This window comes from Canis aureus, chromosome 30 (assembly GCF_053574225.1).
Source record: "Canis aureus isolate CA01 chromosome 30, VMU_Caureus_v.1.0, whole genome shotgun sequence".
Classification (NCBI taxonomy): domain Eukaryota; kingdom Metazoa; phylum Chordata; class Mammalia; order Carnivora; family Canidae; genus Canis; species Canis aureus.
The window spans coordinates 38,669,876-38,688,979 of record NC_135640.1 but is presented as its reverse complement, the minus strand read 5'-3'; the positions used below and the strand labels follow the sequence as shown (position 1 = coordinate 38,688,979).

Genomic DNA, 19,104 nt, shown 5'->3' with positions numbered 1-19,104 from the left:
CCACAGCAAACATTCCCAGAGAGAAAAAGTGGAAGCTGCAGGTTCCTTTAGGTCTGGGCCCAGAAGCCCCACGCACCCCCTGTGCTGTGTGTTGCTGGTCTGAGAAGTCGCACTTGCCCCGGTGTTAGAGAAGGGGACTTAGAACTCCTTCTCCATGGGGCAAAGACCTTGGAGTTATCTGTACTCCTCTACAAAATAGGATGCAAAACCAGAATTCATACAAAATTACAACCAGCATACAAAGTGATCCAGGAGGATTCATTCGCCAAGTCCATTAAACAGTAAGGAAAGTATAAAGAGCAGGGATGTTTTGTGCTCCTTATAAATTCAAATTAATTTTTCACACCCTAAAAAGTTTCCAATTATCTATCTGCTGTGCTTCAGCCAGGACAGCAGTTTAGAAAGTGTCAGATAGAAAATGTGTTATAAAGTGAATGGTATATATTTAATACTTTTAAAGAAAAAAGGTTTGCATCCGGCACCTTTAGAGGCTGGTTTCACAGCCAGGCAACATGCGTAAGGCCCCACACTCAGCAGGGTGATTTATGTTCTGCTTAACAATTTTTTAACAAGGAGGTCATGTTTTCATTTTTCCCTAGACCCTGAGAGTGGCGGCCCCATCCTTCACAGAGAATGAAAAAAAGGCAAGGAGGTGTCAATCATAAAACAATCAGGAAAGAGATTGCTAGATCTTGTCTTCCAGAGCCGGGTGGCTCATGAACTGGTGTGCAACAGCTGGTCACGTTTGCTCTCCTGACTCCTCAAAAAAGCAAGGCCAAAACCACCTGCCCTCTACCTTAGTGCTTGGCCAGTCTGCTATCCTAAATTTTAGTGGAAGACCAAAAAAAAAAAAAAAAAAAAAACCAAAGCCAAAAACAAAGCAAAACAGAAAAACCATTATCACATTTTGAAGTAACTCTTAAAAAGAGCATTCAGAGCCAAATCTGTTCTCAGCTTGCCTAACTTCATGAAAACCGGTCAGTTCCTGAAAACAAGGAAAAGCCCACTAAGGAGAGAATAAAAGTCGTACGTGGGACAAAATAGTGCTGTTTCTTGATTGAATGGCCCAAATTAGACCAAATCATCACAATTAATTAGTATTGATCAGAAACTCCCACTCGTTACTGATGAAGAATGCTGGAAGAAACCATCAATTAGTGTTGAGTAGAATTTACATGAGCTCACAACAGGCCCCAGGGGCTCTCCCCAGAGCTGTGTTCTAGAACCCGTGGCAGAGGGCTTTCTTGGGAGACCCAGGGCGACGTCTGCCCTTGGGTCTGAAGCAAGATCTGGGTTGGCTGTAAGGATGCCCGGTGCAGGGACACAGGTACAGGGGACACCAAGGCTTCCTCTTCCTGCGGCTGGGAGGGCTGGGCCAGCCTGAGCGGGAGCTCAGTTTCTGAAGACAGTTCAGCCCACTATCTACCAAGAACACCCTTTCTCAAGCAGGAACATTAGCGTTGCCACATGCGTCTGTAATCACAGACAAACTCACTAATACGAAACCTACAAATTTAAACCATCTTATCAGAGAGCCCAGGCTGAGATTCAAGTCGGTTCTGTCTTCCGAAAAGCTGCTTGCTGTGCAAATTAATTCTATAAGTAAAATTAGGAGTGTTTCACATGCTTAAAAGAGCAAAATGTTTTCAAGCACTTGAGAAATGTTATTTCCATACGAATAATTGATTAGCAGAACGGGAGGTGTTCCTGTGTCCTGGTTAAGGCAGGATTCCAAAGAAAAGAAGGATCGCCAATTTTCCTGGTCCGAGCTGCTTCATGGGCTTAAAAAGATCTTAAATGGCAATTCTTTCAACCTTATTTATACCCTCAGGTTTCCACTGAGGCATATGGGCCTTCTCCATATGATATGAAACAGAATTCTATCTTCGGCTGGTCTAAAGTTATCCAATGTTCAATCTCACAAGGAAAGAAGGAAGGAAGAGGTAAATTAGCATATTGCCTCAATGTGTTAATTTTAAAAATTAATGTGGCTGTCCACGTAATGAGCTTCCCAGGACCGAGTGTCCATGCAGACATGCGTGTCTGAGCTGCTGGCCAGAGGACCAAAACTTTCCTCTTGTGATTCATGTGACCTTGGACAAATCACCAACACAAGGAGTTTCACCTGACACAACCTCCTCACCCACCTCCCAAGGCTGCCAGGGAATCAAACAGAAGGTCATGCATGAGAGCATTTTAAGCGATGCAAATGCATACGGATGTAGAGACTGGGCACAGATACAAATCTCCTCTCCCATTGACGACCCTTCAAGTATGTTTACCCCAAAGACAGTGGATTTGAAGCACCATTATCTATCCAAGGTAGGACCTGTACACTGAAGTCATTATAATGCTCAATCTGAAGGCCAAAAAAAAAAAAAAAAAATCAAGGGTAAAGCTAAGATTAGCAGTAATAAATTTCCCGTCAGCATTAATCCCTGAAATAACCTTCACACAGAATCAACTCACTTGTTGAACAATATTACCCACTGACCAGGTTTGTGTGAAAACTCTGGCGGTCGAAAGGCCTGGCTTAATCAGCAATTCCAATTTCATTCTTTCTCCTTCTGGATCGATATCAGAAGCAACCTTGTGTGCCCATTACCTTCCTCCTGGAATATAGATCTTCAGAGTGTTGCACGCTGACAGCAAAGAAGGGCATATCCTGCTATAATATTTGAAACCCGTGTTAGTGCTTTATCACCCTTGATTTGATTTTTATTTCCCCCTCTGGTTGCTCCGAGTATGGAAAAAGAAAGAGAAAGGGCCAAGAGGCCCCAGATGGAGACCAGAGGCATTTGATTTTTCTCCTTGAAAGCTTCATGTGTCTGTGGTGCTCATGGCAGCGCTCGCAGTATGTCAGCACAGGCGAATTCTGGGCTTCATGCAGCTCGAGGCTTGATTACACTAGCCGGAGACAGATTTAGAGCTTTCTGGCCTGGTAATCGTTGCACACCTTAGAGATTGATAACTTTGGGGAGGTGCTTTTCCCACAGCCAGGTGCGGGCTATAAAATTTTTAAACAGTGTATTTCTGATACATGTTGCTGCTCGGCATTCTGAATTCTCTTTTTCCCCTTTTCAAAGAGGTTTTGCAGAGGATGGCAAGTTCCCACCTAAACTCCCATTGAGATTTATGCAGAGTTGGCATATTAGATCTCCGTGCGGAGCAGAGCTTCACAATTCCCCGGCTTCCAAATGCTTGCACACACCAGCCTATAGGAACACCGCAAATCTCAAAGGCTGTGGGCTGGGGCCTTCTCCTTGTGGGCCCTGAACTCTGGTCTATTGTACTTTGCATCTGAAGAAGAACCAGGTCACCTCCCTGCTTTAGGGGTTGCATGGTGCGATGTCTCTGTAGCCTTTCTAGAAATTGCATTTCTTCATCTTGCCTTCTGTCCAAACGTCCTGTTGCACAAAAGCAGGACCCGCCGGGCAGCACCTCCTGCCAGACTGACCTTTTCTTTACTGAGTACTGGGTCACCTTTGTTCCTGGACCCATCCTATTCCCGGTTCACCATCCCCCCTCGAACACCAGGCCTCACTCTACACATCTCCACAAACCAGGAGAGCTGGCAAGTTAGATGTGTCCCAGGCAACACCTGCCCATGTCTATTTATAGGTACTGAAAGATGATCATACCCCAAGAGAACACCAAAAGGAAAAATGCTGCTCTCTACTAAGCGATCTGGAGCTGACAGGGGGCTGCTTTGGGGATAAATATTTGAATTTCATGTCTTATTTGAACAATCACACGCAGATTAATGGTAGTCTGTAAGTCTATCTATGAGCACAAATCCTTCTCAATCTCCCTCCACCTACCTGATAGCAGAAAAAACAAAATTTCAGTGTGTGTGTGTGTGTGTGTGTGTGTGTGTGTGTGTGTTTTCTCAAATCCAAAGGAGAGATAAACTTAAATTGCCCTGGTCTAGGTTTTCTTTGAAACAAGGAGAGGAGAACACCCAAGACAATGTCTTATCTTATTCATTGTTAGCAATCATATAATCGTATCAGTGCAAACTGAACATTATTGGTCCTAGCATATCCCCACACCTACTAGAAGTTTCTCAAGCCACAAACTCTTTCCCAAAGAAGGGCACACATATTCAAGCATGATGCCGAGTTCTTGCTCAGAAATTACAACTGCAGTGAGCTCCACAGGTGGTGCAGAATAATACCTCCCTTCTGGGCATTTACCCACAACCTAGATGGGAGAGGATCTTCTTCTTAGATCAAGTGTATCCATGCCCTCCACCTCCAAAGACAGAGCTTTCTGGAAACAAATGTATCACAGCTCACTAAATCCAGAGAAATCCATTCCAGTTTTGGAAATTCAATTTAGCTTGGGTAAGCCTCCAGGCTCTGAAAGTAAGCTCTGCCAGAGGTTTATTATTCGTAAATCTTTCCTTCATGTTGGAAGCCTCCCAGTGGCCACTCTCCTTCCAGTATTTTCCTACTTTCTATGTCACTAAAAATTTTAACTCTTGGAGACTCTCTTGATGACAAGTATCAAGATACAGATCAAGACATCGAGGAAAATTACTATCTTGAAAAAAAACAAAACACCTTCTGTTTGTGTCCATACTGGTGATTGGAGGCGAAAAATCGTATCTGCGTTTAACACAATAGATGAGTTGTAACTGGAGCTATGAACTATTGTTTCACTCAAGGAGGGAAACAAATGAAGTTCTTGGCCTAAACCAATCAAACAACAAAGGTACTTGGTTCCTACAAGAATGAAAATGTCTGAACTAACAAGATCCCAATGAATTCATTCTTTAATGAAAAAAAAAATAATAACCTTAAAATTTCTGAAAAAATCTATCTCAAAAAAAAAAAATCTGTCTCCATACTACAGATGTGGGTTTGCTGGGTTGTATAACCAGAGGTTGGCATCCCACTGACTGAGGAAGATTTCAGGGGCATTCTGGGTGTGGAGTGGATAAATATCATATTTCATATCCATAAATACCACAGCAACAACACTGTCAGTAAAAATAATCTTGGGATAACAAGAATCCGGATTCTCTATCAATGGCCCTCTAGAGATAATTTTTAACGTAACAAAATTCCAGCGGAGCTAACGATTTAGATCCCTCTGGAGTCTTAATGTATCCAAGATGTGTCTTCTATGATCCGAATTAGAATTTGGAAGGACTCATAACTCACTGCCACAGTCCTCATTGCTTTAAATGTTAGAGACCTAAAGTAAATTTATAATATTTGAAATAAGAACACCTTCAACTTGTAGACATCTAATGAAATTTGGGAATGATCATTTCATGATTAATTGACTACTATCTAACTCTCCTAACAGTTTGATGCCCTTTGCCCCACACGTCCATTCCCATGGGTCCCTACTCCTTCAACACATGTGGGCAGCTTCATTTGTGGTAACAGGAAATACACATTCAGATAAAAGATCTCTCGAGACACCTGTGATGACAGAGTAAAATAATTTGAATTTCAATGGGATGTAATAATAGGTTAAAACAAATTCCAAGATGATATTCTCGCATGACAAATTTAAGAACAAGGAATTAAGTGGCTTAGACTTTTAGGAAAACATCTTTTAGACCAAGTCTTTACCCCAATCATTGTTGGCTTGTTACTGACTTTTGTCTTTGTTCATTTTTAGAGGCAAAGCACAAACTCAAATTATAATAAAATGTCATGGACATGTAGCATGTGTGAGCCGTTTTGTCTGAAATCAAAGTGCAGCGTGTTAATGGTTTAAATTTATACAGCACCTTTGTTCTACGATTATTGAATGATCTCTAATTCTAAACATCCCTTTTTCTACTCAGAAGTGACTATCCTCTAATATCTAGAATTATGGAAAGGAAAGCTTTATCCATAGCATCTTGAATTTTTCTTTCCATTGACTTCCATACCTCCAGTAAAGACACATTTGGTTTTCACTAGAAGAAATCGGATTTTGGCTGAAAGAAATTTCATGCCTCAGAATGGCAGAAAGTCATGTCTTCAGCAGCAGCTCTTTGGTGCAAAGTATTGAGGGTGTAGATATGCTTCAGAGGATGGATGGGACGGAGGCCAGGGGAAAGCCAACGGGCAGGGGCAGTGAACACGAGGCACCTGAGCCTGTCTGGGCAATGACCCCCTTATCTTCAGAGTCCAGGCCCCTCACACATGACACGGGGAATCACAGAGGAGCAGCAGTGCTCAGAGTGTGGACCAGGTACTCGGGATGGGGGGTGCAGCCCTCCTCTGAGAAAGCGCTCAGATCAGAATTATTTTTTGTAGTACTAGGTTATGACTTGCTTTTTAAAATCTCGTTCCCTCAGGAGCTCACAGTGGAATATCCCTGAGCCGAGACGAGGTGCGATGCCACAGGATGGAATGCAGAGGCAGCTCGCTGCCTTCTATTAAACCCAGACATTAAAGAGATTTGCCAAAATGTAGGACATTGCTATTCTTTTGCTAAATAGTATTTTTTTTTCTGTTTTGGAAAATGTAATTACTTTGAATTTGAAAATGTTACTTACATGAACATGTCATGGGTTTATTGCTTTAAGTTTACTGAATTGATACGTAAACATTTTTAAGAATTCCTCCCTTTAGGGACACCTGGGTGGCTCAGTGGTTGAGCGTCTGCCTTTGGCTCAGGTCATGATCCCGGGGTCCCGGGATCGAGTCCCACATCGGGCTCCCTGCAGGGAGCCTGCTTCTCCCTCTGCCTGTGTCTCTGCCTCTCTCTCTCTTTCTCTCTCTCTCTGTCTCTCATGAACAAATAGGTAAAATCTTTAAAAAAAAATAATTCCTCCTTTTTAATTTCTTCTATGAGAACCAACCACAGATCTAACTAACAAAAACAAAGCTCTTTGGGGTCTTGGAGCATTTTTACGAATGGAAAGTAGCTGTGAGAACAAAAGCACAACTACTGTGCTTGGGTGCTGGTGGGTCACTGAGAAGTCTTTTGACTGTAAAACCCTGGGATCCTAAGGCTGTGAGGCCAGCAGAAGGTGCCAGGAAGGAGATGGCTATGAACCCACGAACCAGGGAGATGGGCAAGCTGCTGGGGGGCCCTCCACTCCACTGTGCTTGCTCAGCTTCCTGTTGCCTGTCCCCACCCCATCTCCCTGCTAACAGCCCAACCCCGACTCACATGGAGAAGATAGGAAGAGCCCCCAGCTCTGATCAGGACACACTCTGCTCATTCGCACAATGACTCTGCCCAATAGGATGCCCCAAAACAGGTGGATGAGTCAGCAGGCTCCCCAGGAGTATGGCACCGAGGAACATTCCAGGACCTGAGTCTTGCTCAGGCCCTAGCACAGACCCAGCAGAGCACCCTGAAGGCCTCCACAGGGTTTTTTGCAGTGGAATTACCCACGATGGGAGGAGAAGGCACAGCCTGAACCCCACCCAGGAGGACATAGGACCCATTTCCCACAAAAGTGAGTTCATTTCATAATCAACAAAAAAGTAAGAAGGCTGAGAATCGAACTTCCCCAGGAGCATATTTTACTCCTCATTAATCTGCATCCTCCCCTTTGTGCTGCTAAAGTTGGGGGGCCAGGCTTACACTTAGCTGGGCCTCCCCGCAAGTCCACCCTCTTCCCATTCGTGGTCACAGCCAGCAGCCCCTCTCCGAGCCTCAGGCCCCATCCACAAAGACCATGATGATGATGCTCCTACAATTCAAGGCCAGCGTGGAGACTGCTGCCAGGATGCCCACGCTCTGGCCTCTACCACATTTTCGCTGGCAACCACGCTGTCAACACTCCCTGATCCAGACCTCCAGTGCTGTGCTCTGGGTCCTGTCCTCGGGAGGGCTGAAGCAGACTGTAGAGCCTCCCATCAGGAGTTGAGCACTTCACAGCTTTCCAAGCGCTTATCTCATTTGATCTCATTATATCCTCACAACAACTCTGACGATTCTCACCAACCCTAATGAAGAAAGCACAGAACTATATTTGCATTGTAATTATCGTGTTGCCCAAAATGGGAGTCCTCCTTTGGGAAGGAAACTGTTCTTATCACTGCATTTAGCGAGCTTGGTTTTCTTTGTAACACCAGACCATGGTGCTCACTGTGAATTGCTCAAATCCACTCTAACCCGAAGCATAAACACGTATAGTAAGCAGGTTTGCACAGAAGGCGTTACCCACGCCTGCCACATGTGCGAGGCTGTAGACATGATACAAGTAAATATCTGGACTACTCGTGTCATCTTACCATTTTCGCCAGATGTCTTGTCTTTTCCATTGGTTGCCCCAGCACCTTGTCGCTAAACGCATAAAAAAAAAAAAAAGGAAAGAAATTGTTATCAGATATATTCAGGATTATTTTTAACTCTTCTAGTGTTTTAAATATCTGTTGCATTATATCATGTTTCATTATATCATGTTACTTGAGCTCAGATGGCAAAAGCATGGTGCTCATGAGGCCAAGGAAGAAGGGTCAACCCCAGAAAGGATCCGTTCAAGTTGCACAGACTGCCCCCCTCACCCACATCCAAGGAACACCAGATGGGAAGCTATTGTTGACAGACCAAAACCCCATCTGAAATATGAGGAAAACAGTCATAGTTTTCAGTGGGAAGATGAGAATCGTCATTTTGTCAATGATGGCCACTATACCATTGTATTCTCATGCCAATCACAATGTCCAGATTAAAATAATTTTAATCGGGATCCCTGGGTGGCGCAGCGGTTTGGCGCCTGCCTTTGGCCCAGGGCGCGATCCTGGAGACCCGGGATCGAATCCCACGTCGGGCTCCCGGTGCATGGAGCCCGCTTCTCCCTCTGCCTGTGTCTCTGCCTCTCTCTCTCTCTCTCTCTCTGTGACTATCATGAATAAATAAATAAAATCTTTTAAAAAAAATAATAATAATTTTAATCAACTAAAAGAATATTATGTTGTAGTCAGAGTTTTTCCTATTATTGAGTCATCTGTCTGTCATTGTGTAAGCCTATGCTGTACATTTTCATTTCACCAGATTGACCAAAATATGAGAATTTTATGGTTCATCTTGGATCACTGGGCAAGATTCTCTGGCTGTGAGGTCTGGGGAGCTATGTGAAACACATTATACATGTCAACATACAAGCATGTTTCCTCAAAGCTTATCCAACTACTATCTTTAAGAGAACATGATGCTCAAAACAAAACAAAAACAAACAAAAAACAAAACAAAAACAATATGATGCTCAGAATTGTTCTAGTTCATGGAGAGAGAAGTATTATTGCCAATCCAACTTTCTGGTTGTTATTGAAAATATGCATCCTGTTGAAAAAGATTGAAGAGATTATGAAGTATCTAACTTCCAGGTGAAGAAAATGCAGCCAGGAGTGAGTCTGATTTGTCCAAGGTCAGGAACTAGTTGGTGGCACAGTCAAGACTAGACCTCTAGTCTTCACAGGACTTCTGTGTCCAGAGGTTAGAGACTTGCAGGGATTGTCTTGGTCACCTAACTATTCGAATAGGATCCTGGGAAGAGAGGCAGAGCTCTGAACAAGGAGGGAATCACTATAGGTGACTCTCAGGAAGGGTTAAAGATGTCCTCAAAATTTAATTTGTGTCCAGGACTGCAGCCTAAAAACAGTATCATTTAAAAAATTAAAAAATAAAAATAAATAAAAAATAAAAACAGTATCACTTAATTATCAGTTCCCATTAGTGTTCGGTTTTGTCATGAGAAATTCAGGTTCTGATTAGTATGAATAAATAGAGAGAATGATAAAGACTCATGTTAACCAAGTTAATGATCCCCGTGTACTCTTGTTGCCTTGTGCAGATGATAACTCAAGAGAATGTGACAAAGCCAAGTGTCCCGGTGCTCTCCAAGCCCACCACACACCCCATCCCAGTCAACATGAAGTGCAAATGTTGCTCAGAGGTGCTCTGTCCTGTTCTGGGAGGATAACCCAGTTCTCTGTGGGCTAGTGGAAGTGGAAGGAGAGGCCACTTAGAAAGATTGTATGAATGTGGGCCCTTTCTTCACATCTAATTTGGAACATCCTGAATTTTTGGAGCACTAGATCTGCCCATGTGTTCCCACAGAGAGCATCTGCAGTTCTTAGCCAGACATCAACTGCTCTACAAACTTCATTTAGATCCTGTGTCATGGCATCATTACCTAAGCAGTCAACCAGGAATACACATCATCTCCATTTAAATAAATTGCACACTTCTTAAATATAGTAGATTTGCAAGTGAAACACCCTTCTCTTCTCGTGCTTGTTTTGAGTCTCCCTCTTCCACTGTAGGGCTGGTTAAGTGGGCTGCACTGAAGAGAATCAGACCAGCATGACAGAGGATCCAGCCAGCTGCATGGCAGCTGTTAGACACTCCAGTGTTTACACCCTCCATCCTTCCCCCATATAATCCACAGACGGGTCAGAGGAAGAAAGCGAATTTCAGAGAATAAAAGGACAGGGTTGTAGAGTTGAATAAAGTCAAAATTAAGCAGAATACAAATGCAAAATAGGAGCGCATTCAACCCTCACTGTCTTTAACAACCTTAAACAGTGACACCTTTCAAATGTCATGAATACCTCGTTCCGTAAAATATCACATTTTAGAAACCCGAGGAAATCCAACATGAAATGTGCACAGAGGGGAAAAGGAGCTCATTTTTTCAGGATTTCTAAGACAGGGTTTTTGTGTCAGGTCTTATTTGAGGGAGGCAAAATAACACTGAGAGATGTCACAAGGAGACGGCGTCTCAGATCAGAAAAATGATCCTGGCAAAAAAGAACTATTCACTGTGAGTCTCCCATTTCAAACTTCTCTGAGATCTTGCAGCATTTTTAAGGGAAGTCTGAGTGCAGTGGGAGAGAGAGTGTCCCTATCCTGGGGGTCTATAGTGGTCATCACACCTGATTGTTTCATCACCATGATTCTTGCCGTCTGCCTTTGTCAAGGCCCTTGGCACATGTTCTCAGTCAGGTCCTCTCCTGGTCAGCTCCAGCCCCACCTGAACAGCTTCACGTTCATATGACACTCCTGTTTGGGACCCTCCACTACACCTCGTCCCACTACAGACCCAGTCCTTCTCCCAAGCTTTCCTAAGTGTCTGGAGGAATAACAGTCCCTTCCTTCTTCAGCCATCTGAAAACAGCATCCTGCTGCTCAAGCCAGCTCTGTGTCCATCCTCCTCGGGCACAATGGCATTCTCTTTTCCAACATGTCAAGACAGCATCCCTGTCACCATCCCCAAGACCTCTTCAGGGGGCAGACGGTCTCGTGTGGGAAAGCGCATTCTGCTCTATTTACGATCACAAATACAAAAGCTACTCAGCTTATTAGAACATGGATGCATTTTCTTGAAAATTATCTCTTTCTATATTGTCCTCATTTGCCATTAGGAAATGCTAAATAGCCATCCAAGGATACAACACGAGAAGTTCCGATTGCAGCACTGAAGGAGCCTCTTCCAGCATGAGCTGGTGGTGAGCAAGCACACCTGCTGTGGAGGCTGCAGACAAGCAGGGAGGACATGGGAGGGAACAAGGTAGAACGGCTGCCAGAGAGGACTGTCCTCAACCCCTGAACACTTGCCAAGCAACTCACATGGGTCTCAGAAGAGAGGCATCCTTCCCCGGTGATGTTAAGTAATAAAAAGGCAGCATTCCAGAATTTAATAAGCTTCCAAATAAAAGGAGCCCAAATAAAGAGTGGTATATACAGTTCTTTCTGAAAATCTAGTACATGCCATGTATCCATAAAAAGGCAGGATTGGTATTTAAAGGTATAAATTTTGAAGTAATTTTCTGACAGTCCCATGGCACCAAGGGCTACAGGAAAATAAAGAATATGTCTTCATTTGGTTTCCCAGAACACAGAGGCAAATGCTGTTTGTGCTACAACCTTGTTAGAGAGGGCGCCTGGGATGAGGGACGAAAGAGCAAAGAGGGACTCATCGCCAAGCCGGCTTACCGGGTGACACTGACCTCGCCCCCTCTAGGAGGGGTGCAACCCAGTGGACCCCCATGGGAAAAGATCAGCGATAAGCCACCAGCTGCTGTCGCTCACCAGTTCAGTTCCTGATGCCTCCAGACTGGGCAATGTCTCACAGCTGGCATCTACCAGGAAGTGTCAGGGCAGGAGATGCAGAGGTGGAGACACGTGGTGTGGCCAAGAGGTGCATGCTGTCAATCCATACCTGCCTGAAGCCTGTGGAGCCCACGCAAAGCTGGCCACCCACGGGGTCCTCACTGAGAGAGTCTAAAGTGACATCTGAAAAGGTGTCTGACTCAGCACATCAATTTGTCTGGGTGACTCTTTCAACCAAGTTGCACAATCAGGGGCAACCCGTTCATATTAGATACTCCACGATAGAATAGGTCATACCTACTTTCTGGTAAATAAGTGACTTTGGATCCATTTCTTCCTGCACTTTGAGCTCAGCATGGAGATTAAGATATGCCTGGCCATCTGTATGCTACATCTAGGGGCGTGCACATATCACTAGTACCTATGTCCTCAGAGTGCCAGCTAAACAGAATAGGTGGTGCTGTCCCAATCCTCAGAAACCACCTTACTGCATGCTCATTGCAAAATTCACTCTTTCTCTGAGAATGAGCGACGACATTACTCCTCAGTCCTCTAGGCTTCCTCATGCGATCTACTACAGAATCTTGGGTGTTCTTGAAGTAGCCACCGTTGGGTAATAATGTGAGTGAGGCATTCACCTCAGACACAAAATTTAAGTGGGCACCAAAAAAGTCATTGATTAAGACCAACACTGCATGGGATCCACTTATATGTGGGATCTGAAAGAAAGCAAGCAAAAGGGAGAGAGGGAGAGAAAGGAAGGGAGGGAGGGAAAGCTGGAGAAGCGGAGACAAACTCATAGAAACAGTAGAATGTGACTGCGAGGCACTGGGTGGGGGATTAGGGAGCGGTTGGTAAAAAGGTACAGACTTTCAGCTGTGAGATGAATAAAGTCCAAGGATCTAATGTACAACATGATGACTGTATTAGTAACACAATGTTATATAACTGAAATTTGCTAAGAGAGTAGAACTAACATGCTCCCACCAAAAAACAAAGGTAAGTATGTGAGGTGAGGGATGTGGAAATTAACCCAATGATGGGAATCCTCGACGATGTGCACATATATCAAATCATCATATTGTCCACTGTAAGTATGTTACAATTTTGTCAATCATACCTCAATACAACTAAAAAAAAATGTTTTAAGGCACTATTTTAGAAAATCAAATTACTGTAAAAAGTCATGATAAACAAGATGTCAACATGGTCCACAAAGACAAAATCGACCAGTATTACTGACATTTCCTTTTGCCTCAGGCTCCATGCAGCTCCACCAGGCACCGGTCCAGCGTTCCTCCAAAGTAAGTGAAAATTTCAAGAAATTAAGTAATTTCAAGGATTTGGAAAATTATTTTAATAAAGTCTTTGACAACTTCCATTTGCAGCTTTTTCATGGGCCATGACTATAAGTTATGAGTTTGGGCTATCATTCTATGAGTTCTTATTATGCAACTTCCAGAATACTGAAGTGGCGGGGCGGGGGGGGGCCTCGACTTTCGTACTTTGCCATCAATACCTATAACGTTGACTATGTTAATCATATGTTGTAGATAAAACTGAATTACCAAAATGTCCTTCCTCATCAGTGCAAACTCAGAACACCAGACAGATTATGTCTCCTTTGAAAATGGTTCAGTCAGTGCACAGAGTTTCATCTTCAGGATAAGACACAGGTTCCCGTTTTAAGATATTTACTCTTCACTTCAGAAGTTTGAAGAAAATGGAAAGTGAAATGAATTTGAGCAGGTTAAATTTAAGGTCCAAGTGACAGTCCGAGAATATTTTCTGAAGCTACACCTGTAGCATTTAAATGGAATATTACTCAGCCATCAAAAAGAAGCAAATCTTGCCATTTGCCACAATGTGAATGGAACTAGAGGGTATTATGCTGAGCGAAACAAGTCAGTCAGGGAAAGACAAATATCGTATGATCTCACTCATATGTGGAATTTAAGAAACAAAATAGATGAACACAGGGGAAGGGAAGGAAAAATAGAGTAAGATGAAAATTGAGAAGGAAGCAAACCCTAAGAGACGTTGAACTCTAGGAAACAAACTGAGGGTTGCTGGAAGGGAGGAGGATGGAGGGAGGGGGTAACAACAATGAGCATTAAGGAGGGCACTTGATGTAATGAGGTGTTATATGCAACTGATGAATCACTAAATTCTACCCCCGAAACTAAAAGTTAAATGAATAAATAAAAATAAATGTATAAATCTGTATTGCATCTGTACTGGCTTGATACTTAACTTAGTGACATATGATTTGACTAGAGGGTCACCACTCCCAAAGGCTTGGGGAACAAAGAGCCTCCTCAAGTAAATGTCCCAGGCCATCCCCAGAGTCCCCAGGGTCCTACCCACTCTCCACCCCTTCTTCCCCAGTCTCCCAAAAAGCATCATCCATTTTGCCACCAAATAATGGAAAGATTTCCATGCCAATGCATTTGCTTTGGCAACACTGGAGAAAAGTCAACAAGCCTCATGGAGCTAGGTCCACGGGGGACAAAGGACAGAGGGGCTCCACAGAAGCCTCTGGCTCAGAAAGGCATAAGCTTCTCAGTCCTGTTATCGAACCATCCAGGAGGAAGGGAAACAAGAGATTCACTGTCCTGGCATCAGCCTCTCACTGCTGCTGTAGGAGAAAAATACTTAAAGAATGTTGATCTCTCCCAGGCTAAGAAATAAAAGATTCTTTACAAAAACAGATTGTCAAAATTAGGCACATTCACCAATGTGCAAGACCATCTGCAGTGAAGGCTATGGTTTGAGGGTCAGAGGCCAGCACTCAGCCCCGGGGAGAGACTCCTTGCTGGACTGTTCACTTTCTCCAGTGAGCCAGGCACTGGGCTGGGCCCTGAGGGTCCCTGGGAGAAGGACACATTCTCTGACTTTGTTTGGCTCACGACCTGATCATCTCTACGAGCTGGTTAAGAGCTTCCCCGACGATGACTAAGATCGGGGGCACAGGTGAGGGACCAGGACTGGGAATCAAGGAGGCTGTTCCCCTTGCGGATCAGTGCAAGTCACAGCGCCCCCACCAGCCTTGCGTCGCTGGGGACAGCCCTTCCTGGAGTCTCTGTTCCCGCCTCTGAGAAGGAAAGATCATAACCTCTGGCTCCTGCTGGCCACACGTTGGGACCTGGCAGGGGGTCAGCGTGCTTCTCCTGCCCATCAACTACCATGTAGTCCAGAGACCACGCTACCCGGCGATATCAAGTGGTTGGCATTTCTATATCAAAAGAAGGGAAAGTACTTGTTTCAAGGTGTTGTGGTTTTTTTGTTTTTTTGTTTTGTTTTGTTTTGTTTAAAAAGCACTTTGCTCTCAGTTTCCAACATCTAGCCTCTCTTGGATTCTGTCTACCAAGTAGTTGCAGAGATCTGGCAAAAGAAGGAAAGAAAAATCCATCTTATTCCCATAATGGCTTGGAATCTCTTGCTAGCAAGTGCTACTTAACGCCGTCTATCCCCTGGTGATACACTTGCTCCCAAGCAATTTTTCTCTTCGGTGCTATCTTCCTTTTGTAGTGTTCTTGATATTCATATTTCCAATGGTTTCAGGGTTTCCAGCTTGCCTGAAATGGTAGTATCGTGACGAGCAGTTTCTCAGATGGGTCCTAAATAAGCGGAAAAACACGAATCTGCCTCTCTGTGGTGTGGGCTGCACTCAGGGACCATGATGTTTCGAATATTGCAGATTCTTCCCAGAATCAGTGCCTTGCACAGGAGAGATGTCAAGATGAGAGTTGTCCCCGAAGATCTCACCTTCCCACCCAGCACCTTTTCTGTGTTTTCTTTTGTTTACCGTGTTTATAAAGAAACAAATGTGTGTTTCCATGGTATTTAACACTTTATTGACAGAGTTTCGCAAGTCTCTTGGATGAAATATCAGACTTCATTTTTTTTTAAGATTTTATTTATTTATCCATGAGAGACACCGAGAGAGAGAGGCAGAGACGTAGGGAGAGGGAGAAGCAGGCTCCCTGTGGGGGACCCTTTGTGGGACTCGATCCCAGGACCCCAGGATCACGACCTGAGCTGAAGGCAGATGCTCAACCACTGAGCCACCCAGGCAACCCGAAATATCAGACTTAAAATGTACAGTGGAGCAAAACCACAGCCACGGCATGGTGCAGTGGGCTGGGTGGCTGGGTGAGCCAGCAGGCAGTTGATGATTGCTTGGGGCCACCAAGATCAACTGAACAGGTGGCTTCTTGGGAACATCAAAGGTACATCATTAAAAGCCTCTCCCAAATCAAAGTTCCTGAATTTGTCTGAAGAGCGGAAGAGACTTTCATGCCAACATTATGTGATAAGGATAGAATAGATTTAATTTCATGCCACTGATACTTTAAATCACCTATAATTCTCCATTCCGAAAATGGAGCATTAAAAATGCTGCTAATTTAATCCCTAAAGGTGTAGAAACTAACGTCAAAGAGAACTTCAGCTGGAAGGGTTTAAAAAAAAAAAAAGTTGGTTAAATGAAAAAGTGGTGGGATCTTCACAGACAAGGGCTCTAACCTTTGAAACTCATCCTCATTCCCCTCCTTGTGCTTGCCCTCACCCCAGAAAGACCCAAAGGCCGAAATCCCACCCTAGAGGCTAAGTTCTTCCCCTACCCTTGTTATCCTGACCTTTATGGTAATAGAAATAATTAGCATTGCTGTGCTTAGGGCAGACCATTTATAAAAGGATCCTCATTTTTAGGGATCCATGCGTGCTTTGTCTTACCGAAATTCCCATTATGCTTTGTCCTACGCCTATATTTTTTTAAGATTTTATTTATTCATTAGAGGAAGAGAGAGAGTGAGAAAGAGCATGAGCAGAAGGAAAGGCAGAGGGATAGAGAGAAGCGGGCTCCCCACTGAGCAGGGAGCCTGACATGGGGCTCAATCCCAGGACCTTGAGATCATGACCTAAGCCAAAGGCAGATGCTTAACCGACTGAGCCACCCAGGCGCCCCTACAGCCATATTTTTTAATTAGTATTTTTCACCCTTAAAAACCTTTCCTGTGCCAATTTATTTTTTAAAATAACACTTTTTTTATTTATAAAACTAGGATATGGTCATTATGAAAATTTCAGAAAATACATGTACAAGGAGGAAAGCATGAGACTACATATACTCCAACTAATCAGGGTTAAACTTCGTTAATATTTCATGAAATAGCCTAGAATATTTCTTACACATCATTTTTCTGTGTGGAGATGCATATAGTCTCCGTTTTACAAAAATCGCCTCATACCACACATACAATTCCATAACTGGTATATGCTAGAAATGTAAGAACACTTTAACGGCTCTTGTGTGGATCCTCTAAGTTTATAGATTTGCTTTATCTTATGAGTTCAAAGTAGGATGAGTTCATGTCCTATTAAATTTATCTACAGAAAATACCTCTAAATTTTCAAATCCACGTATCTCAAGTTATGTCAAGAAAATCACTTTGCTTTGTTTATTCAACTCAGCTCAAAAAGGAGTCAGAGGGACACCTGGGTGGCTCAGTGGTTGAGTATCTGCCTTTGGCTCAGGTCGTGATCCCGGGGTCCTGGGATCGTGTCCCATGTCAGGCTCCCCCCAGGGAGCCTGCTTCTCCCTCTGCCTGTGTCTCTGCCTCTCTCTGCATATCTCTCATGAATAAATAAATAAAATCTTAAAAAAAAAAAAAAGGAGTCATGATAAGATGTGAGTTAATGTCAATCCTCCTTAAAAATGGGTGGCAGGGAAGGTTCTGGATGGTCCTTCAAATCGGAGGGAATTCACCACAACATTTGCAGTGTTACTTGTTGAACCACGTGCTCCTGCAATTGAGTGTACTTCAGAAAGTGACCTTATTAGGACACCAGGTCTGGACAGAGGTAATTAAGTTCAAATGAGGTCCTTAGGACGGACCTTGATTCGATAAGACTGAAGGCCTTATAAAAGGGGAAAAGTGGATGCAGACATGCACGGAGGGAAAGATTTAAGGAGAAGACGGCCATCTGTAAGTGAAGGAGAGAGCCTGGAGCAGATTCTCATGCACAGCCTCCAAAGGAACCAGCCTACTGATGCCTTGACCTTGGACTTGCAGCTTCCAGAACTGTGGAACAATATATTTCTGTTGTTTAAGCCAACTGGACCATGGTGACTTGTTAGGGCATCTCTGGAAGACCAGTGATGCCAACAGCAACATGTGAAAGCACAGGTTCTGCACTTGGGCCGAAACCTAGATGCACACAGAGCAAGCTCTGCCACTGGCCTCGTCCAGGATGCCCCCAACTCTGGTCTCAGAGCAAAACGCCGGCACCCCCAGCCTCCGCTGCTGAGAGCACACAGGAGGGTGTCTTCCTTCCACACCACTTGGGGTAGCTGCTCTCCATGGGGTGTCTGATTCTATGGGTATGGGCTGAATTCCCTCCTGAACCTCAATGTGCAGAGGCAGGATGCTATCACTGGGCCAGAGGGAAGATAAGTGTCCTCTTTAAACCACGTGTCCAGCCCAGAGCCATGGGTTTCCCAGCCACCAGCAAGGATGGGGTTGGGGGAAGAGATGCAGAGCAGATCACGGGACTACAGTAGGGACCCGTGTTGGCCCGGAGGCACTCACTTCTTTGCTGGGTGGCAAGGAAGCCTCCCAGCCCTCTCTGCCTGATAGGCTTGAAGAGTCCCCGTGAGCAGGTGGTGGGGTGTCCATTTAGGGAGCAGAACAGAAACCCATTTAAAAGAAGCAAAGGTACAGTTTTCCTTTTGCAATTACTAAGTAAACTGTGGAGTGATTCTTCAGCACCATATGAATATGCCTTTTTCCTAACAACCTTTTATCTGATGTTTTTAAAATACACCGTTGATTGCTGCCTGACCTAGTCAGCAATTATTACATCAACTGTTATAAAATAGTGATATCTCTAATTCTATATTCTTTGACATTCTACTATGAAGAAGAGCTTTTCTTTTCTCTGCTATTCCTTTATATAAATATAGATTACAACTGATGATGAGAGGTAGCTAGATAAATGAGAGATATATATGTGATAGAGATATCACAATGGACTCACAGATTTTTAAGAGATCGATGTGTTATAAACAATTATACTCAT

The 19,104-nt window shown here is 43.9% G+C and overlaps 1 protein-coding gene and 1 long non-coding RNA gene across 4 annotated transcripts in view; one reads left to right on the top strand and one right to left on the bottom strand.

Annotated features, from left to right (window-relative positions):
- Positions 1-19,104, bottom strand: part of PCP4 (Purkinje cell protein 4) — a 54,923-nt gene that overhangs the window by 19,459 nt on the left and 16,360 nt on the right. Inside the window, exon 2 of the mRNA XM_077879263.1 lies at positions 8,199-8,250. Coding sequence (XP_077735389.1) covers positions 8,199-8,250 — 52 coding nt within the window. The remainder of the gene's footprint in view (positions 1-8,198; positions 8,251-19,104) is intronic.
- LOC144301982 (uncharacterized) lies at positions 1,219-11,623 on the top strand. Of its 3 annotated transcripts, none has more exons than XR_013368906.1 (3): positions 1,219-1,327; positions 1,832-2,272; positions 11,334-11,623. It is a non-coding gene; the product is annotated as an uncharacterized LOC144301982 (long non-coding RNA). The 3 variants fall into 3 exon arrangements; XR_013368907.1 differs by lacking the exon at positions 11,334-11,623 and adding an exon at positions 9,761-10,146; XR_013368905.1 differs by lacking the exon at positions 11,334-11,623 and adding an exon at positions 6,305-6,421.